A 23181-nucleotide genomic window follows, 5' to 3' on the forward strand; every position below is an offset into this window, starting at 1 on the left:
TAGCATGTACAGTGAATTGCCTTGCCCTTCTGCTGCATTTTCAGCTCACTGGCCACCCTTCTAGTAGTAAAAAAAAAAAAAAAAAAAAAAAAAAAAGGGGGGGGTGTGGAATAAAAATACTTTTATCTGATTATTGGATTTATAAAGTATAAGAAAGGTACTTAGCCAACAGCTCTGGGTGCCTTGCCATTACTTAGAAATACAGGTTAATGTTCACAAGAACCCCTGGACTGGAAAACGTGACCTCTTTTGGGAACTGCAATTCCACTGGTTGTCAAATTTTAAAGCCCACTTTTCCTTCTCTCTTATTCTCTTTTGACTGTCTCTGTCAGTTCTGGCTGGCATTGGTCCCCTTCTACGCATTTAAAAAGCAGAAGGGGCTTGGTTCTCTCTGGGTAAAGTAAGTGCACAGGTGTTCCATTTTGATTTGCGAGCACTTCTCGTCCACTTTACGCAGGTGTAAATGATGTCACAAGGTGCAGGAGAGTGGAGAATCGGGGCCAAGGTTTCCTTTTGGTTAGTGTCCCTGCAGCCCTGTGGATGGAAACCTTGCTCTCAAATCTTGGTGTCTCGGGTGGGAGGATAAGCACTGCAGTGATGCCTCTGGCTCATTTCAGCAACCTTCAGGGTGCCTGGATTAATATGGTGGATCTGCTGGGAGGGGAAGGAATGTTCCAGTCAGAACAGTCGTATAATGAAGACCTAAGTTTAAGAATTTTAACTCCTGTGTGGCTAAGCTAATAGAGTTGTGGGGAACCATGCTCTGAGATGGCCTAGGTGACCTAACAGCTCTTTTCCTTCTCTAATGTCTGTGCTCCTTTGATTTAGGGAATTGTATTCCAGCTGCCAACATCTGCTTCTACATGCTTGGAAACCAGTTTCATTTTGGGTTTGCATATCAACTACTATACCACGTGCCTGTGACTTATAACCAAAACTGTCAATCTCTGTTCTGAACCATTGCCAAATAACCTTCCATTCCTCTCTCCCGTCCTGCCCATCTAACCACCAAGCTGCCAACACACAGCTCCTACATGCATGCCGTCAGAATGAATGTGAGCTGCTTAAAACTCAACTCCAGTCTGAACGTGAATCTCTGTCTCTGCAGGAATATTGAAAAGCAAAGTCATCCAGTGCTAGTTAAGTCTGTTGAATATTGTTTGTTTTTAGTTCTGCTTTAAACCTCTCTTCCTCCCTGGAGTTTTTGAGTTGACCGTCTTTTGGTTGGGTTTTTATTATGCTTGCTTCTTTATCACTCTCCCTTTTCTCATTTTGTTTTCTCCATTCTTCTCATTGGAGGCAATGAGCCGTCCAGCGGTCGGAACTCCCCTGTCCCTTATCGGCCAGACAGCCGCCCTCTAACTCCAACTTACGTTCAGGCCCCTAAACATTTCCATGTTCCAGGTAGGAGCTGGCACTTTGTGTCTTGGTGTCCTGTCACAGTGTAGAATGTAGCCTTTGTCACCTCTGTCTTGTCTCCATTATTTCACGCTGTTTTACTTGGTATGCGCACACAGAGTTCTGACTCACAGGGACCTGCTACCGACCTTGCTGAGAGGAGTCTTGCGTGTAGCAAGTGTGGAGGGATGGATTGTGGCTTTATCTTGCCCTGTGCTTCAGCATTAGAAATGGGTTGTTGTTCAGTGTTAGTCAATAGACAGTGAGCTGACCATTTAGGGCCTGATCCTTCTCACTTCCCCAAGCTCTGAGCCATACTTGGAAGAGTTACTCCTGACTTATACTAGTGTATGTGAGAGGCGAATGGGGCCTGGAGCAGTTATGATGCTCTCCAGCAAGAGCAGTTAAATCTAAGCATCTCGTGATTTTCATATCTGATAAAGGCAACTCCTGACTTGCTTTGTCTTGAGCAAGACCATTCCAAGTTAGATTTTGGTTGTTGTTTTTTTTTAACTGGATGAGAAAAATTCTTTTTTTGTTTTTGTACAATAACTTGACTTCCCATATAAGGATACATAAAGTCAACATGCCCTGTTTACAAGGGACAGACTGTTTTTAAGTCAAATTTACAACTTTTCCATTGTGGAAAAGTTTCCTGTTCCTGTATTTAGATGGAATGAGGGAAAGTCTCTATTTATAACTTTCCAGTGTAGGCAGGTGGGAATCTATCGCATGACTTAAATACCCTGGTAGCATTTACAGATATGTTATTCAAGTAGAGACAGTGGTCCTCTAGCGGGAACAAAAAATGCCTCTGTGTCTCTGTGTTCTGAATTTGCCTAGTTTAGTCAGTGATGTAGGGCGTTGTCAGGCAGGATTTACTTTAATTTTCATAGATGTGTAAGGTTCCTTTCCTTGATACCAAAGATAAAGTTGTCTCCTTTAGCACATTCATTGGACCCATGATGTGCATTGTATGCTTCTAAACATTTTCTGTGACAGTTGTGCTAATGTAACCAAAATCAATATTATACAGTAGCAAATGGTTATTTTGCAATGCAGATTTTCAGCCCCTAATAGAACTCATTATGCATAATGGGATTCTGATACTTGGTTTTTCACTGTAGCATTAATTTTGGATCACCTTGCCTGTTGTTTTTGTGAAGAACTTGTAAGTTTTTTTCAGAATGAACCTCTGCCTGTTACTAAATCAGCATCTATTAAAAAAAAATAATAATAATCCCAGTTCTTGAAGAGGTTGCCATAGAAATACTGTGTAAGAGTTTTGGGGGTTACAGTTAAAATCTAATGCCTAATGATGATGTGCTGTACAATATTTGTCACATAGAAATGCTTTTAATCTGTCCGTGTTGTGGTTTGGTATTAGCACTACATTAATTAGCCTTGCATGGAGCATCTTTCTGGCCCAGTGCAGTACAATAGTTGGCTGTTCTTCAAAATGGCAGACTAGACCACATGGTCAGTAGGTTTTAATGTGAATTGTAGGTTCACTGCATTGCTCTACGCTCTGTCCAACTCATTGGTTGGAGAGGAAATTAAGCTGCTATTGCTGAAGCACAATTTTCCAGCATGTAGTCATTTGGGGTTGCTGTCCCCAAATTGCTTACATAGTCACCATCAAAATATCTCCTTTGCTTGCATTTCTTCTATAACCTTTATGTTACTAATAAACTTCTAAGTATCTAAAATGAATGGCTCGTGACTTAGATGCATCAACATGTTGCAAAATAAATGGCAAAAGATTTCATACCACATGTCTGTGACTTTTCACCTGTTCTAGTATTTTCTCGAGTAACCCAGCTATATGTAATGCTAGAGTTAGCTTTCTGGCTTCTTCCTGTGCTAACTCCTTGGTTTAGTGTGTCTATTGGTTTGGTGTTGTGGTTTTATTCATCGCTGAAGTCTTCCCCATATTCACACATTTCTGCTTTTTAATTCCACAGATCAAGGCATCAACATTTACAGGAAACCACCCATCTATAAACAACATGGTAAACCCTCTTTCCTCTCTGTATTTTCTTAGTAGGAGAGTCTGCTCAATTAAACATTTGTACGGCATAGCAGAAAACACCCAGTGTTTCACATACACATTACAAATCGGAAATATTCATTTAAAAGCAGCTTTTATTGGACAGATTGCCAAGTAAAAAGAATGAGTGGAATCTTGGCCCCAGTGAAGTCGATGACAAAACTCCCGTTGATTTATATGGGACTAGGATTTCACCTTGTGTCTTTAACATGATTTAGGTACCGTACCTATTCCCACAGGAATTCATCATGGTAAGACTGATTTTTCAACTGGAGGGTCTCAGCCTATATCGTATTAACTTTTGTTTCGGGCAAATAAAGTACAAATCTTTGCTTCCACCGTAAAGATGGAGATTTTTATTGGCAGACCAGTATTCCAAATGCAAATTTGCTAAAAGAGCTAAGAACGAGTAGAATTGTTGCAAGTGTTGTATGCAGTGTATCTCTGGGGAGGCTGATTTGACTGTCAAAGCCAGTGGAGCAGCTTGGATAGCAAAATCTATTTGTTTTTCCAATATTCAGTTTCATTGTTACTTTAAACCTCTTTCCAAGCTGCCCATTGTTTTAGCATTCCTCATAATAATAATGATGATGGGACCAGCCAATTGATTTGCCACTGCCTGATGCTATGGAACATGGTCCCTGTTATTACTGAATTCATTCACTACTGCCTTCTGCTATGAATATAGAGTGTTTAATAGGAAAAGGCTTTTTTATGTTGGTAAAGCACACGTGACTATACTTCCTGAGGGAATTCTTGCATTTGCCTTTGGAGATCCTACACCAACCAGTATAGTTTCTTTGTAGGATTAGGTAACAGATGGACAGAATCATAAGTTTTAGATGAGCAGCTAATAGAGAGCAGCTGAGCTCACAAGGAGGAAAAAATACGGAGACCTAGATTAGAAACCAGAGTCCCATTACTGCAGAGTGAGCCTCTTTTTTAAAAAAATTATTTTAAACCATATTCTCATTTTTAAAAAATTCTTAATATTATTTTTTTGGGGTTTTATGGTTTTAATGTGTCTTCTCACCCTCTCATTAACATGTGAATGTTTAGCCACTAACCTCACCAATTCTAATGTGTAAGTACTGTTTGAAGTCATGCTTTTGTTATCCCCTGACCAGCTTCCCCAGGTTTCTGTATGTTCATGCATAGAACCTTCCCCGTCTTAAAATTGCCAACATTCCCAATACACATTAAGGCAGATATTTTCAAAGCGGCCTAAAGGATTTGGATGTGAAATTCCTGTTAATTTTAATGGGAATAAGGGCATTTCAATTCCTTATGTTGCTTTGACAATCTCAGACTAAAGCCATAAACATTAAAATGTAATGAATCCGTTATTGAAAAACATCTGCCTCGGCTTCCTAGTTGCTTGTCTTAGCAGACGTCTTTCAATGAAAGTAGGTCCAGGAATCGTCTTCTGATTTGATGTTCAAAAATAAAATGACTTGACTGAGGCTGATATTTTGCATTTGAGGAAGTAACAAGGGTGTTTTTAATACAAAGTAAAACACTTGATTTTTTTTTATTTATTTTTTTGGTCGAAAGTCAACAAATTAAAACCACAATGCACATCCCTGCATTATATGATAATTTAAAAAGACTTTGGCCCAGATTTGAATTCTAGATTTGTGCCACACTACTGAGATAAGACTCTGGAATTCCTGATGAGGTTTTTTTAAATACTGTATAGTACAGTGGTAAATTTCATTTCTGAAGACTATCTCCCTGCTGAGTTGATCTGAACAGAATTTAACGTTTATTACTAAACTCAAGCTCACTTTTGTTACTGAACATGAATGAGTTACTAGATGCAGCAGAGATGTTCGAGTGATAAACACCTTTCTCTACTGGCTGCAGACCCCTTCACTGTTGCAATTTTTCACAGAAGCATAGGAAATGTTTTTAAATGTGGTGGAATTAAAATTAGTGCAACTCCACTGAACTATTCCTGGTTTCTTGCCCTAAAGGGAAGACAAGCCAGCACACTGAAGTCTTCATTAATGATCAGCTATCGTCAGGAGATACAGCGAAATACTGCTTGACGTATTTGCCTGAGTTCCCTCTATCTGTCTAATCATTCTAACAGTGTGCTACTCCAGTGAAATCCTGTATTTTGTGAAAGGGGAGAGAGCATAAATTTGATTATAAGACAATAATGAGCAAAAGAAGTACTGCAAGCTGAAACTAGGAAGCCAAAAGATCAGTGCATACACTTTTAATAACTGAACTGCTGTAGAGTATGAAATATTAACAAAGTAAGGAAAACCATGACACGGATGTAGGCTATAACATAGCTAAGTTCCCCTGATTGCCATCTAGATGCAACTGCTTTGGCAGCACAGAGCAAGTCCTCCGAGGATATCATCAAGTCCTCCAAGTTCCCAGCAGCCCATGCTCCAGCACCCAACGAGATACCAAAGATTGAGACAGACCACTGGCCAGGTCCTCCCTCACTTGCGGCTGTAGGTATGCAAAAAATCAATGAACTAAGTGACATGGATTAAGAGGTACATATAAATAAATTAGACTAATATTGAAACTGTAAGCTCTCGGGGGCAGGAACCGTCTACCTCTGTTCACCACATAGCACATTGAGGCCTTGAATCTGATTGGGGCCTCTGTGCATGTCTGTGCTATAAATGATAATAGCAAAGAAAACAGGTCTCATAAAAGAACTTTGGGACTGTTAACATGGACATTCTCCCATAGAGGAGATATATATTGTGCAATTGGCTATGGGCGGTTCAATGTCTTGAATGCATCATAGAAGCCTGACTCCTTTCAGTTATTATTTATTTCACATTCTAGTTCTATGCTAACAGTAAATATACTTGTAAAGAATGTCATTTCTCTGTCCATGTAGCTTTTTCTGTGGCAATGATGAGCACTGTGAAGGAACAGTCATTGCATAGATACCTTCTGAATGAGACCATCATAAAAGTTGTGTTTCTCATCTACGCCGTATCCACAGAATGTATATCTTTCTTTTCCGTGTCCTGACACTGCAGTGTCTCATTCATTGCGTTTTCTTTGAATCACATACACAATCATTTTTTTTAATTTGTCTTTTTCTTTGTGCTTGTGATGATTCCCAACCAGGAGGGATGCTAGACAGCTAATTTAAACATTACTTCTTCAGAGATGCACAAAGCAAACTCTTTAGTTGGTTATTTCAGTTTTGGGTGAAGAGTTTGACACTCCACAGTACGTTCCATGTAGCTGTTAATAAAACCATAACAAGGGTTAGGAATTCAGTGGTTTGAGATGAGGCAAATAATATGAATGGCTAATGTAGAGGGAATCAATTCACTAGAAATAGCGTCTACATGCCAATTGAAACTTCACAACCTGTAACATCAAATCGATAATTCATGGGTATTTTTAATATTTCATTATAACACCAATGATCATTATAACGTAATGTGTTATTTATCTGTGGTGGGTTCCTAGTTGACCACTTTGGTCATCACCTCCTCCCAGTCCATTACCCACCTGCCAATGGATTGTATCTTGATTGTTACTATTTTAAATAAAATTGCTTCATACATTGGCTCTCAGGTTGCTTTATTTTTCCTGAGAAACTAAACATGACTCTGCAGAAACTATATTGGCCCTAATGCAGTCGGGGCTTTTCTGAACTCAGCAATAAATGTATCATTTACATATTAATGAACATGATTAAAAACAAAATCTTGAGTCTGTGTTTAGGTTGGTTGCCTGCTTTACTGATGTTTTCCATACAGAGCTAAACTGGACCAAACAATTAAAAAATAAAAAATGTGTATTCCTCCTATTCTGCAGAAAACTCTACAGAAAGACAGCAAAATGGCATGTTAGCAAACAAATTTTAACCTCTGTAACCTTTTTAGCTACCTCCATGCTAGCACCATTTTACAGTTCCCTGTATAATATTGTGTTGAACTTAAGCATCCTAATGATTCAATTGCAGGGTTTGGTTTTTACTCAGATATAAATCTGATTATAATGAGAACTTTGACTGAATTAGGATTGATGGAAAAATTAGTCAGGAATTCAGGATTTGGCCCATAGAGCGAGACTACTGCTGTCATCAAAACTGCCTGTAGCCATGTTATTCAGCCTGTTCATGACTGTTCTAAAATATCATTGAACCTGATTTTCATTTACACTACAGCTGCTTTACTTTGGCAGTCTAAATTGGCCACCAAGTGGATTGAATATAATTCATAACTACTTTGAGTCCCCTCCATGCTCTCAGAGTGGGGTAAAGTGGCCTTAGTGTAAAAGAGAATCAGGCCTATTGTTCTCGGCCATTTTGGTACATGGACCAGTGCTTTTAAGGTCAAGCGTCTGTGACTGGTGATCTAGGCTTCCCCTCCCTGTTAAGCTGATTGCAAGCCTCTGTGCTAGGTCCTGGAACACCACTGCTGCTCCCCTTCTATTCACTTGTGTGTGTGCTAAGCAAGTGTGAAGCTTTAGCTACTCCAAACTCCAATCTTGCAGTGGTGAAACTGGGACTTCAGACAGCTCCAGCCTCATTACTATGTAAGTGGGTTTTGGAGTAGCCCAAACTCCATTTCTAGTTGAGGCATGTGCATATCTGTGGGAGGTGGGATGCATTGGGAACCAATGTTGTGTTTAGTATAACTTCTCACTGTGGATAGTGCCAGCACCCTTCTGGTCTCACAGTGGGTGGACTTGCTCAGTGTTCATTTTGGGTAAGGGTGGATTTTGAAAAGGCTTTTGGAAGCTACTGGCAATCTTTGCATTTTTTTTATTTAGCAAACGAAGTTAGGTTGTATTGTGTAGTAGACCTTAAGTCTCTGGTGTTGTGGGACTGATGTGAGAAAGCTCTCTTTGTACCATGGTTTTATGGAAGCAGGAGCCGACATGAGACGCAGATCAAGTGGCAGAGAGGAAGAAGATGAAGAGCTCCAGAGACGTCGGCAGCTACAGGAGGAGCAGCTCATGAAGGTTGTTATAGCCTTATCTTAATACTATTTCCGAATCTTCAAAATCCTCCACTGTGCACCATGGACAGACTTTTCATAAGCAATTTCAACTGTTTTAATGAACAACTCCACCATTGTATTTTGCTTATATATATTTTTTTCTCTTCCTATTTATAGCTTAACTCAGGTCTGGGGCAACTGATATTAAAAGAAGAAATGGAAAAGGAGACTCGCGATAGGCCACCTCTTTCAGCCAGTCGTTATGATTCTCCAATTAATTCATGTAAGCAACAGAGGTGAAAACCATCTCTAAGTGGTCCCTAGAAGCCCACATGGTGTGTGTGCCTGGATACTGGGCTTTCACTCCTGAAAATCTTGGTCTATACCTGTTGGCTTTATTGTTTAATCTAGAAATAATACTAAATTGAGGATTTTAGAAGGAACTTCTTGGAGAAATAACTCTTTATATACATGTGATGTAAAGTTTGGCCCTGGTAACTGCACTGCGGACACTTATCACAAACTAGTGGGCTAGCTTATTAAATTACAACAAACTAAACACACCTTGCCTAAACTTGAGCTTCACGTAGCCTTTTAACCTTTCCCACGGGGGAAGAGGAAATCGGCAATGCCTTAGAGAGCAGGGCAACACATTCCAAAGTGCTGGACCCTAGCGAGTCAATGTCTGTCTATCTAAGCTAGCATTTCAATTGGATGCATTACATTCCAGAGAAAAGCCGAAAGTATCAGCTGTGCTTAACTGTTTCCTTACAGGGAGGTCAGTGATGCAGCCAAGAGTTTGGCCTTTTTTGTATATATATTTTTAATATATTCTTTTATCCCTGGTGCACCTATGTGCCCTTCTCAGAGCTCCAAGGATTATTCCTCATGTGTTTTACTTCATTCTCCTTGCCCTCAGGGCCTTGCATCGTAAGTCTGCTCCAAGCCAAGAAAAGTCAAGAGCAGCTCCCTGTGGAACCTGCCATTGCCACTACTCCATCATCCTAGTGGATGGCTGCCCAACAAAATAAGACTCTGTTCTTCCCCGTTATAGGAGTAGGTTGTCTCTACAGCACTGCCAGCCCCTATTGGTCAGGGAGAGAAGGACCAGGCTAGGGCTCCGATCATGGTCACGGGGCTGGGGTCTTTCTAATAATATCAGCGCTCACAAAGATGAGTAAATGCACTGGCTACAGTGTCACCTTAATGGAAGCCTCTCCGTGCCCATCTGTACCATTACATCAGTGCTAATCTGCAACACCCCTGCCTTTTGTGTGAGATCTGTGGACTGCTGGTCAGACAAATTTGTGCTTTCGTCGGCATCCCTTAGCCCCAGAACATCTTGTCCTTTGTACCTCCTCCTATTTTTTTTAAATGTCTCCTTAAACCAGAGACTGCAAGGGCAACATTTGTGGGTGGCCAAGGAAGTGGAGAGGGGTGCTAATTGTGGGGAAGAGAGAAGAAAGTCCCTGTAATGGAAAATGAATTACAATGTTAACTCCAGAGGTGCTACTGGAGGACCACATATATGACCACCCGCTTAAAATTGAAAGCCAAAGAAATGCCATCGTGCCACTGCACTTTCTGGCATCAACTGAGACGTTAAGCAGAAGCACCGTGATACCACAGGAGAGCCTGTTTCCTTGCTATTTTAGATGAAATCAGGAGTACTGGAACCTGTCAGCTGGTCATGCAAGATTTCCTAACACAGTTGGGATAAGCTTTGGTGCTAGATGCTTAGCCGAGCCAAAGCCCCCAACTGGTTGAGGTTCAACCATTACTATTCACTTGAATCCTGCTCCCAATGAAGGTTGGGTACATATTTGACTCTTAGCCATGTTTTCAATGTTTGCTTTCCAAAGTCAGTGCTGTTGCTCAAACTTCATTGCACCGCGACCCCCTTCTGACAACAAAAAATACTACACAGCCCTGGGAAGGGGGTCCAAAAACCGAGCCCCGCTGCCCCGGGAAGGTGGGCCAAAGCCAGAGCACTGCCATCCTGGGGGTGGGGCAAGGGCTGAAGCCCTTGGGCTTCGGCTGCAGCCCTGGGCGGTAGGGCTCGGGCTCCGGCTTCAGCCCCAGGCCCCAGCAAGTCTAACGCCAGCCCTGGTGACCCCATTAAAACAGGGTCACAACCCACCTTGGTGTCTCAATCCACAGTTTGAGAACTGCTTCCCCAAACGTTCTGACTTTGAGTTTCCAGTGGATTGTTGGTATTTTATTAAAAGACTTTTCTCTCCTCCCCATTCAGCCTCACAAGCCTCGGCCTCTAAAACCTCCTCCCTCCCTGGCTATGGAAGAAATGGACTGCACAGGGTAAGATGGCAGCAGTGTGGAGAAGCAGAAGGTGGAGTTAATGTTCAGTCTGGGTATTTATTTCCCTGTCGATCCCATCAGGTCTCTAAATTGGATCAATCTGTCTTTTAAAACTAACATCAGTAGAACAAAAGCCACCTGCTACCAAGAGTCTTGCCCTTCCCCATTGACTAGATTCTGCTAGAAATGTGTACCATGCAGCAAGACCTGAGAGCTGAAAGCCTTTGTATGAGAAATACCTGCACACTCATGCATATGTGAACTGTGCATTTATATGACCGTGTTTTCCTTCCTGTTACAGCCGGTATCTACAGACTTTGGTCAGTACAATAGTTATGGGGATGTGAGCGGTGATGTTCGAGGTAAGGCTGAGTTGTTTTTTTTGTTTTCTTGTTTTGCTTTGGTCCCTGAGTGAACTGTGACACTCGCTTTGGTTTCTGCAGTTCCTTTTTAAGGCAGCAAATGTGGTTGATCTCCTGTCTGCGTCTCAGTTTTTACCCCTGTCCGGTAAACTCCAGAGTTAACTTAAAATGTGCAGACATTTGTCAACATTTTTTTTTCCAAACCACATTATGGGGTAGATTCTCGTTTACAGCAAGGATCTGTTCTAGCAGTGCAAAGGGGTCTCAGTACAACTGAGAATCAAACCATATGTATTTATTCAGGGATGTGCACTGAGTTCTGTTTTGCTATATTATAGAGCTGCAAATGATACACCATGGTCTGGAATCAGGAGCCACAAGGTTAGGAACCAGGGAGCGCTAAATTCTAATCCCAGGTCTGCTGCTGGCTTGCTGTGTGACTTCGGGCCAGACATGTAACCTGCCTGTGCCCCAGTCTCCTCATCAGTAAAATGTGTTGATGATTAGTATTTACAAAGTGCTTTGAATACATAAAGCCCTAGACTCATGCTCCGTATTGTTGTGGTTTCTGTTGTGAGAAATGGACCAGTTAAAAATGACAGGATGCTGTTCCAAAGGATCTGCTGCTCAGGGGTGTGGGCTCTGTTTCTTAGTTGACAAATGAGTCTGGGACTGCAGTGGCCAACATGTCCATGTCTCGGGTTCATTCTGAAAGCTCAGGCACATGAGTGTATTGGGTCTGGTTCCCATATCAGCTATGCTGGTGTAAATCAGGAGTCACCCCACTGGCTATGATGTGTATAAGTGCAGAGAGTGAGACTGGAATTGGGCCCTTTGTATACATCACTTGCCATTACTGCAGTTTGTCACAAGTTGCATAGATTATGGCACGCAGGTGCCAAAGCATGAATTGACGCAGGATACCACAGGGGAGCTAATCATCTCCAAAGCAGGAGAAACGCTTTGTCCTTTTTAAAACATTTTTTTAACTTCACCTTTTGAGGGCCAGCCTAGTCACTTTGGAGGTCGTGCTGCCAGTGACAGTGCTCCATGAACTGGCAGCCTCCAGGAGAACCACAGGGCAGTGGCAACATGACATGCCTCTTCTTGGAGTAGCCTTTTGGGACCATGAAGAGAGTCCTGCGTTGGCCTCTCCAGCCAGGGAATGTTGCTGTAGTATGGGGAAGGAGAAGGCAAGGTGTCCTTCATTCAGCTTTTCAATTATTAATCAGGCCCCATCTGCACTTTAACTTGTAAATGAGCATGTAAAAAACGGTTAGTTTTAAACAAGGTTTGTGTTCCCATGAATCACGTTTACGGCACGGTTAGTAATGGTGACCACTAACCATGTGTCACCCAAGACAGTGGGCTTGGCTGGCTCATCAATGTCTCAGGAGATAACAATATTATTTTCTGCTCATATGAGTCCCACAACCATGCTGGTGTAACTGGACTGGCCAGACTTTCTTCCTCCCTACTCTTCAGTAGAACACTCCAGAATGCTTTGTCCCATGTGCTGCTGGTACTGCCCTGTGTACCTCCCCACCCAGAACTCAGAGATGCTATGATATTTCCATAATGCAAACACATGAGTGTTGATGCTCAGTCAAGGTTGACACATGGTTACATTGGGCAAAAAGCTCATGAGTGTTCACAGCTCAACCTGTTTGTTGTAACAGGTCAGATGTGGGTGTCATGACCTGGCTACAAAAACATGGCTGAAGTTGTAATGTAATCTTAGGCTTAGAAAATGGATGGGACTGTGAACTCAGGCATCATTACATGATGCAGCTGGGTTTGCTGAGTTGCCTTCTGCTATTTATTGTGGTTTCTCCCATTTTCTAAAAGGTCTTAATGTTGGGAAATCCCAGGTCCTAGTGCCAGTGAGGTTAACTGCTTATCTGACAAATGAAGAACCTCTTGGGATAACCTTCAGTGCATTCAAGCAGAAATGATGGTCCCATGTGTGTGGACCAGGACTGTAGAGGTTCTAGAGGGAAGGATCCCAACCATTTGTGTTCACAAATGTAGCATTTAGGAGTCTCAATGAGCTATCCTAGACCTGCAAAGCACGTCAGGTATTTCATAGCACTTCATGGCCTTGTAAAATGTCAGGAGACTGGATGAATCAGTCAGTTGATGGAAAAGCCTACAGGATTAAAATCAAACCAGCTTCTCTGGGCTTCATCTGTATTAAACAGTGCAGAGTCTCCAGACATGATTATACAGTATTTCTCAAGATGGATCTAGCCAGGGATGGACAACTGGTCTGGTATATCTGAGTTAGTTTCCTGAAAGCTCTCCTATTCCCTATGACATTTTCTTCACTGCTCCTAGAATGTGGTTTATGTTGGATATTCAGCTCTCCTCTGCAAGTGAAGGGACACTGCCCAATGTCCGGCATAACCGCGTGCAGCAGAGTAGCTAAGTACTGCATGTATATTTTGTACCCCATACACAGAGAATATGAACTTACTTTCTGTAAATGTCATGTTAGGGGATTGGGCCTCTGGCTAAGGTTAGTTAGGATTTCTGGGTTCTGTTCCCAGCTCTGCCATCATCTGGTTGTGCAGCTTCGGACTTTCAATGGGAGGTCCTGTAGCCCTCTTTGACAATCTCACCTTCGATCCTCTCCCTACTGTAAAATCCATAGAGCCGGCTAAAACAATTTGTCAGGTTCTTTTTTTGAAATACCTTTTCAAACAGTCTGAAAATTTCCAGAAAAAATGTTTGTATCATTGGAAACGTTGCAATTTTTGACTCTGTGAAAGTTTTCCAATTGAATCGAATGGATTTGGAATAAGCTTTTTGTGAGGTTTCCCCCAGGCCCATCTACAGTAAGACTCTGTGGCTCAGGGATGGTTAGAAAAGCCCATGAGAGACAGACAAGTCCCGACTCTTTGTTCTGTGAGGCATAGCAGTACTGCAGTGCCGATAGGAGTGCCATGTTGGCTGATGTGGTGGGAGTTCAATGCACTTGCTGAAACTAATATTTTGATGGTGATTTATTTTAAATAATAATTTGCACTGTTGCACTTATGAACATTACTTGAATTGACCCACAAGAAGTATATTTCTACTAGCTGTGCCCTAGAGTTTATATTCTTTACCATAACGACTTAGGACTTGCACAGGAAGAGTGTACAGATTTAACTAAGGCTGTTGATTAATCGCAGTTAACTCACGCGATTAACTAAAAAAAAATTAATTGCGATTAAAAAAATTAATTATGATTAATCACACTTTTAATGGCACTGTTAAACAATAGAATACCAATTGAAATTTATTAAATATTTTTGGATGTTTTTCTACATTTTCAAATATATTGATTTCAATTACAACACAGAATACAAAGTGTACAGTGCTCACTTTATATTATTTTTATTACAAATATTGGTGCTGTAAAAATGATAAATATTATTTTTCAGTTCACCTCATACAACTACTGAAGTGCAATCTCTTTATCGTGAAAGTGCAACTTACAAATGCAGATATTTTTTTTGTTACATAACTACTCAAAAAAACAAAACAATCTAAAACTTTAGAGCCTACAAGTCCACTCAGTCCTACTTCTTGTTCAGCCAATCGCTAAGACAAACAAGTGTGTTTACATTTACGGGACATAATGCTTCCCACTTCTTATTTACAGTGTCACCTGAAACAGGCGTTCACATGGCACTTTTTTAGCTGGCATTGCAAGGTATTTACGTACCAGATATGCTAAACACTTGTATCCCTCTTCATACTTCGGCTAACAGAGGACATGCTTCCATGCTGATGACGCTCATTAAAAATAATGCGTTAATTATATTTGTGACTGAACCCCTTGTGGGAGAATTGTATGTCCCCTGCCCTGTTTTACCTGCATTCTGCCATATATTTCATGTTATAGCAGTCTCGGATGATGACCCAGCACATGTTGTTCGTTTTAAGAATACTTTCACTGCAGATTTCACAAAACGCAAAGAAGGAACCAATGTGAGATTTCTAAAGATAGTTACAGCACTCAACCCAAAGTTTAAGAATCTGAAGTGCCTTCCAAAATCTGAGAGGGATGAGGTGTGGAGCATGCTTTCAGAAGTCTTAAAGGAGCAACACTCCGATGCGAAAACTACAGAACTGAACCACCAAAATAGAAAATCAACCTTCTGCTGGTGGCATCGGACTCAGATGTTGAAAATGAATATGCATCAGTCTGCACTGCTTTGGATTGTTGTCTAGCAGAACCTGTCATTGGCATGGACACGTCCTCTGGAAGGGTGGTTGAAGCATGAAGGAACATATAAATCTTTAGTGCATCTGGCGTGTAAATATCTTGCGACCCCAGCTACAACAGTACCATGAGAACGACTGTTCTCACTTTCAGGTGACACTGTAAACAGCATTATCTCCTGCAAATGTTAACAAACTTGTTTGAGTGATTGGCTGAACAACAAGTAGGACTGAATGGACTTGTAGACTCTACAGTTTTACATTGTTTTATTTTTGAATGCAGTTATTTTTTTGTACATAATTCTACAGTTGTAAGTTCAACTTTCATGATAGAGATTCCGCTACAGTACTTATATTAGGTGAATTGAAAAATACTATTTCTGATATTATAATATAAAGTGAACACTGTACACTTTGTATTTTGTGTGGTAATTGAAATAATGTATTTGAAAAGTAGAAAACATCCAAAAATATTTCAATAAATGTCATTCTGTTACTCTTTAACAGTGTGATTAATCACGATTAGTTTTTTTAATCGCATGATTAATTGCGATTAGTTTTTAATCGCTTGACAACCCTAGATTTAACTAATGTATAGGATGTTGCACTGATTTAATTAAGCCAATTTCTAAACCAATGTCATTAAATTGGTACCGTTTTCGCATTTGGATAAGGCCTTAGATTCCTTCTCCCTTAAATTTTTCCCTTGACTTCAGTAGAAACTGGATCAGGCCTTTATAGGGTGACCAGATGTCCCGATTTTATAGGGACAGTCCCGATTTTTGGGTCTTTTTCTTGTATAGGCTCCTATTCCCCCTCCACCCCCGTCCCAATTTTTCACACTTGCTGTCTGGTCACATAGGCCTTTGGATTCAAGTCAATCAAAAAATCTGACATATCCCAACAACATCAGTACATCACATCAGTTACAACACTGTAGATTGACTGGGACAGAGAGACTGTTATCTCTTTCATGCTTAATTATAAAATAAGCTGAGATGAGTTCCTGGAGCTAATGCACCGTTTTGTGAATTGATAGTAACTATCTTCCGATCTCTCTGAGAAGCATCAATAGTATCAAAGTGGTGAACAACAAACTGATGTTTGCTGGAGGCTGCAAACTGATCTGATATTGCTTTCGCTGAACAATTAAAATATGCTGTTTGGTGTTTGTGACCAATCCACGTTCTTCCGCATTCTAATGCTGACGAGATTTCCCTTTGCTTTTCAGATTTCCAGGTAGAGTACGGGTTTTCATCCATCAACTGACAGCAGAGATAAAAACATCCACTCTGTTATTCAAGTCTGAATTACTGCTACAGGGAAGGGTTTTTTTAAGACCTTTGTTTCAGTTTATCTGCATGTTTAAGCATAATCAACGATGTAGACTTGTATCAACAAGGGTCAGGTATAGCTAAGATGCTTCCTGGTACAGCCCCAGAACTGTATGAGTGAGGAGGCCCAACAGTTTTGTGACCTGCTTTGTAAAGCTAATTGATGTTGAAATGAAAATTATCTGTAGTGGTTCCTTCTTGGCATCTGAGCATGGGTTCTCTCTCCCCATGTCTTGTCCCAACCAAGGGTGGTCTAGACACATTCCTCTTCCTTCTGGGGGCCCCCGTCTTCCATACTACGAGCCTCAAACGCTCTCTTTTTGTCTGTGGCTGTGAACCTGGAATTCACCCTCCAGCTGAGATGGTTGGCCAGTGGCCTTCTATGATGCTGTCACCATAGATCTTGCAGCAGTAGATGCTCTTGCAAGTGCCGCCACTCCTCTCCAGATCCCCATGACAACTTTTTGCCATTGCATATCTTAATGAATGTTCACAATATGTATTTGTACAGCACCTAGCACAATGAAGCCCGAAAATGGTTGGTCTGTAGGCGCTATTGCAATATAAATGCTAAATAATGATTATAATTTAAATACTTGGGCAAATTGATTATGTACCGTATCAAAGACTGATCTGCAGTGAGAGGATAACAGATTACAATATATATTTATGTCGTGCCATGCATTATGCTTCAAGTGTGGTTATGCTATGAACAGTAACTATGTAAAAATGGCACCTTCTTAACCAAGAGCTGCCTCTTGTGTGCATTCCCAGTAAAATCTGCCTATTGTGACAAAAATAAGTTGATACGACTTTTTCACCTGCTATCACTGTAGAGCCAATACACCTAGCAGAGTGTAAGCTGGATCTATTCATGCTGGTACATGTTCAGCAGAATTGTTCATTAAATGCAGGATTTAACTCCCGCTTGAGGTCAAAGAATCTTTTTCCATTGACTTCAATGGGAGTTGCCCTAAGTTTCAGTCAGTTGTCCCTGTGCAAAAGGCATTAGGTTTTCCCAGGTGTCAATGAAGATAAAATGGAAAAGTAGGATGCACAGGTGTAACAGAGCCTTTGTAACAGGACCTGTAAAGCCTTTATTACTGATGATGTGTGAAATGGAAAGAACCCAGACTGACTGTCACATACAGGTAGAGTTTGCAGTTAGAAATGACACCATTTTACTTGTCAACTGAGCATATCGGATATAACTGAGTGCCGTTTGTTATGAGAAAAAAGACTTCTGCGGAATTTCATGGTGCCATTTTTGCAGTCACTTTTTCAGAGTAAAGCCACACTCTAACGCTATCCAGGTGATAAAGGGACAGTTGCAAGGGGCAGCGCGGCCCAGTGGTTAATAATGCCCTGACATATTGTCGTGTGGGATCTGAGTTGAGGTTCCAAGCTGCAAGCCCACAGAGGAAGCCATTGGGACAGGAAAGGTGTGGCCACTCTGTAGTAACCCCCTGGTGGATTGGGAGTGGTATGGACGGGTTCCACAGTTCCAGGCCTACTGAGCAGAGAGCAGATCAGAGCCTTTGAGGGAGCTGGGATCCAGAGCTCACCTTAGAAAAGTAATAAGCAGGAGCTTTGACAGTGTTCCATATGGTAAGATTAATTGTTAAGATCTGAGGAAAGTCTGAGCATAAACTCACCTCTGTTTTCACCATTACATGAGTACCTTTACCCTGTGTGTGTGTATGTGTAACCTGTGTGTCTGACGTATACCTGTATCCGATGCAGTCCCTCCCGGATGGTCATGTCCCCGGAATGAGAATGGACAGAGGAGTGTCTATGCCTAACATGTTGGAACCAAAGGCAAGTGCCGCTGTTATTCACTTTCCTTTGAGACAGTGAAGGTTTGACTATGTACTGCCGATGAGATACTGTAGGAAATGTCTTGAGTCCCTGTTGTTTCTCTTTACCTCATCCCAATCATTGCTCCTTATGTGCCAAATCTCTCCCTCTGTGCTGGCCCCCACCTCGCATGGGTGCGCCTCCTGTCTGCTCCAGGGGTGGGACAAGAGCAGCCACAGTGGGCAGCCCCTAGGAGGGATTTCAGGGGGCAACACTGAGAGGCTGAAAGCGCCTGAGTGATGCCCAATGCAGCTAATTCCCCATCCAGCTGTGAAGCTGCCACATTCAAAGACCCAAAACAGCAGGAACCCACAGTGCTTAAACCTGGATAGACGCATAACTCAGGAACAGGCGCGTTTAGCTGCAGTGAGGCCAGGTTAGTTACAGAGCATTAGTGGAAAGGGAGGGGCTTAATTCTCACACTAGGGCCTCTTTATACTACTCCAGCTGTGGAAAGAGGCCTTAGTATAACTGAGCATCAGATCCTAAAAGTTAAATAAGGTTTGATACCCAAGTTGCTGGAGCAGGAAGAGGAGTCATTTATACACAGGCATTGTCCAACGTACCCACCTGTGTATGCTGACTGTTAGTAAAACAAATGCAGTTATCAGCATAGCTGTTATGCCTCTCCTTACAGTACGTCTGAAGCCTGTGGGTTAGAGCAACACACCTTTCTAGGGGTGCACACCAACCCTTAGAAGAGATCATTCTCCTTATTAAGAGATAATGTGAAGCTGCCTGCTACAGGGAACAGATGCATTTTCCCCACCTTTGTTTTCGAGCAAAGCTCACTGCCTTTCTGAGATTCTCTCTTTCCGTTTAATTCCAGTCCTGTTTGAATGGTACAGTGAACCAAAAGGGAAACCTGAAAACATTATTTTCAAGAGTAATTGAAACACAATGGGAAGGGACTGCAGCAGTGCATCTTTTCCTGTGTAGTAGTACTGCACCTGCCTTGACGGGACTGTATGTAACAAATTGGCACAGCTACCTGTCCAACTGGCAGAAGCCCTGTACAATCTCAAGATGACACCTATGTGACCAAGAGCAATGTTCCTTAGGTGTACCTCCACTTCCCACACAAACATTTAGACTGACGCGTGCTCACCAAAATCTGTCATTTCTCAGTATTAAAATGAACCACTCATGTGACCCAGGTGCATTAATCCCCATGTGTATAGATTACACTCAACTCTTATGGTCCTACAATATCTTGGATTTTTGTGCAAAACATAGTGAAGGAAGTAAATAGAGGCATTGTTCTTGGTCATTACTGTTAATAGTTACAGGGAGAAGATTGTTACCAACGAATGTGAAATGTGGCTTATGAGAAATGAATTGGGAGTTGGGGGGAGTCTTATTCCATTTCTGAGCCTGCAGATGGCAGCATCCAAAATTAGTATCACCCAAATTGGCACAAACTGAGACCCCAAGTTGGTAGCCTCAGCAGAGAAGCCAAAGTCTTAAGCAGGCAAAGAGGCTGGAGCACCATTGACATGTAATACACCTAGCCGTTGAGCTGCCACCTCTACCGAATTTTACGGGACGGTCCCAGTTTTGAAGAGCTCGAGAAGTGAGACAGATGGTGGGAAGCTTGTGGTGCTGCTGCCCATACTGCACCTGTTCTAACAATGAATGATAGACTCACATCTCCAGGGCTGTCAGTCCAACTGCCTTCATCGGCCCTACATTAACTTTTGAAAAGAGGGACTCCTAGGGTGTTTGTTGAGAAAGGGATGTCATCGCCTGGGTATAAAATGCAATACTTTACAACTGTGGCTAAAGGCATTTTGGGACTGAAACAGAGTGTTAATAGTGAGAGGGATTCAATTAGAGCTGTGGTTTACGTTGTATACATTTCTCTATTGCTGGTTAACCGGCTGAAAAACTATGGTTTTGCCAAAATCATAAGGGTTGGTGTTTCTGCCTTTAGGGTGAGCAGCCATTTTTGCAGACAACATTGCATTTTCTGCTTTTGAGCCGGCACCAGACATATTATAGAAGGCCCTAGCCCAGGCTTCATAAGCCTTGACCTACATGAAATGTATATTTTAAAAATATATTTATATATCTACCTTGGGGAATTCACCACTCCCTAAATCCTGCTTTATCCTGGCTCCTTACTCCAATATAATGCCTGCTTTGATGCAGTATAACTCCTTACAGCCACCATTGCTGTTGATGGACCCAGGCAACATATTTTTAAATAACTGTTTTATTCTTGCTTTGGGTGGCAAATTCTGACATTTTCCTAAGGGTAACATTTATGGGAATTTTGCTGAAGTAAACGTTTAGTTTGTGTTGACATGCAATAATGTAGGGCCAGATTCTCAGCTGGTGTAAATTGGTGTTGCCCAATTAACTTGCCAACAGCAACTTAAATGAGCCGAGGCTTGGCTCAAAATGTGTGTTTATTGCCCATGAAAAATGTGGGATGTGGAAATCGGTGAATTTCACGAAACTTCACCCAATAAAAACAAGGAACGGGTGCCTCAAAAGGAGGTTAGAGTTTGTGTATTCTGAAACCAAGAATTATGAACTATGCTATGTAGTGAATTTTTAAATATAAAACGTGATGATGACCTCAAACCTTTGAAATAAGCTTTCCCTGTGTTCACTGTGGTTATTTTATGACAAGTTACACTTTTTCATATAAAATTGTATATTGTAGTTATTTTAAGTGTTGAACAGAAACGATGTAACTCTTAAAGTATAAAGTAGAACTAATTGTACAATTATGAGAATGTCAGACTCTAAGACATACTGGTTGTAAGATATGGTTAAGTACACATTATTTAAGTTATTAACTACAATAAACTCAATGGTATGTTCATTTATGGCTGAATCTTATTTATTATGCTTCTGAAAAATGTGTTGGGATAGTTGGTGACAATGGAATGAACTTAGTGAAGCAGGACAACACAGAGTTTTGTTACCAGGAACAGTCTTAATGTCTAAGAACGTTACGTGTATTTATAACATTGGCTGGCTGCATAGCGGTTTCTGTGAGAGGAGTTGGTGGTCTCTGTCCTTTCCCCAGTGGACAAATATCCATATCACTAAAACCACCACCACAGCTGGCAATAAAGGCCAATCCAATTTGCACTGAAGCCCATGGAAAAACTCACATTAACTTAAATAAGAGTTGGGTCAGGCCCTAATTGAGAAGCTTGTGGGCATGCTCAGCAGCGAGGCCAAAGGTGAAATGGACAATAGAAGGTGGACCATTAGATTTTCCATTACCTTTCGACATGGTCTTTCTAAGTTATGGCAAAGACACATAGGTGTCTTGGCAAAGGGACACCTGCACTGTTGCTGTCTATGCTGTAGATGTTTGATAACTAAACAGAGGGCTTCAGTTTCCAGGGCTGTGAATCCAGCACTTTATTTTAGGCACCAAATTTTATTAATTCCTTTCTGTGGCATATCATTTTGATTGGGTTAGATTGATTAGGGAATAGCTGACAGGAACAGCTCCAGGGCTTTTCATTTTAAAACTGTGGCATTAAACCTGTCCAAACAAATTAAGAGCATGATTTTCTTTAGTTCCAAAAATTGATTAATGCAGAATATCTGAATATTCAGTACAATATTAACCAAACCAGAGAACCTCATAAAATATTGTAGAGAAGATTTAATGGATGTATGCCATGTTAAAGAAGGGGAAGGCATGTAAGATAAATTCCTACTACAAAATCTTTTCCTGCAATCCATCCATGATGTCAAGGTCAAAATGCACAGTGGGGACCTGTGATTTGTTTGTAAACAAATCAACAAACAACATGAAAATAATTCATCTGATAAATTTCACTCAACACAAGGCCCAATTTGATAACTAACAAAGTTGTTAAGAGATGCTACTTTTTCTGACTGTACTTTCAGGTGGTGGTGGTTGAAGTACAATAAACTTTAATTCTTTTCCTTAGACCTGTGCAAATTATTGCAACCATCAAACGTGTTCATGGATGCTACATGTTTTACCTAAATAAACTCCACGCTAACTTACCAAGTGGCAAAAAATTGACTAGAGATGCATCTTTGTGGCTAAAAACAAATATATATATTGTACTTTTTTATATAAGTCTGTGGGAAGTGTGGATATACACATCTCTGAAAATGGTGCTGATGTGTATTGTACCTACAAAATGTGGTCGAGTTGGTTTTGTTAGCGAAGGAGTATTTGTTCAAGCCAGATTGGACTTCACTTTCAGGCAACTTAAAGAAGCTTTTTTATAGTTTTGTTATTTCTTTCTAAGAACAGTGGTTGTGTGGTTGTGTGAAGAATACATGTATGTTCTTTTGTTTTTGAATGTAAATACGTCTCTTCTCCCCCCCCCCCCCCCCCCAATCCCTCTTATACACGAACAGATTTTTCCATATGAAATGCTCATGGTGACCAACAGAGGGCGAAATAAAATATTACGGGATGTAGACAGAACCCGGCTTGAGGTAAGGAAGCAAGTTCCTAAATGTACTTTCCTACTGAAGTTTAGTCTTCCTCCTTTGAACGATCAAATGTAGAAGGATAGGCCCTTGGTTAGAACCAAGAAGCCCTCTCAGAAATGCCTTGCGTAGCAATGGAGATTTGTCAAGAGGAAGGATTCAGGAGGTGGTAGCAAAGGCGAAGGGTTAAATACTGTAGCAATTGCAAATCTGCATCGAGGCATGAGTATGAATGTCTCATTTAACCTCATCGACGGAGCTGCTCAAGC

General features: G+C 41.2%; 1 protein-coding gene across 26 annotated transcripts in view; it reads left to right on the top strand.

Annotated features, from left to right (window-relative positions):
- ABLIM1 (actin binding LIM protein 1) overlaps nucleotides 1–23181 on the top strand; it is a 325251-nt gene that overhangs the window by 299845 nt on the left and 2225 nt on the right. For 13 of the 26 annotated variants that reach the window (XM_034776055.1, XM_034776057.1, XM_034776059.1 and 10 more), the window contains 10 exons: nucleotides 1300–1404; nucleotides 3363–3410; nucleotides 5777–5923; nucleotides 8316–8410; nucleotides 8566–8671; nucleotides 10640–10704; nucleotides 11006–11066; nucleotides 16510–16517; nucleotides 18356–18430; nucleotides 22838–22918. In XM_034776055.1, the coding sequence (XP_034631946.1) occupies nucleotides 1300–1404; nucleotides 3363–3410; nucleotides 5777–5923; nucleotides 8316–8410; nucleotides 8566–8671; nucleotides 10640–10704; nucleotides 11006–11066; nucleotides 16510–16517; nucleotides 18356–18430; nucleotides 22838–22918 (791 nt within the window). The remainder of the gene's footprint in view (nucleotides 1–1299; nucleotides 1405–3362; nucleotides 3411–5776; nucleotides 5924–8315; nucleotides 8411–8565; nucleotides 8672–10639; nucleotides 10705–11005; nucleotides 11067–16509; nucleotides 16518–18355; nucleotides 18431–22837; nucleotides 22919–23181) is intronic. The other 13 variants (XM_034776050.1, XM_034776052.1, XM_034776064.1 and 10 more) reach the window with 7 other exon arrangements.

Source organism: Trachemys scripta, chromosome 7 (assembly GCF_013100865.1).
Source record: "Trachemys scripta elegans isolate TJP31775 chromosome 7, CAS_Tse_1.0, whole genome shotgun sequence".
NCBI classification, from domain to species: domain Eukaryota; kingdom Metazoa; phylum Chordata; order Testudines; family Emydidae; genus Trachemys; species Trachemys scripta.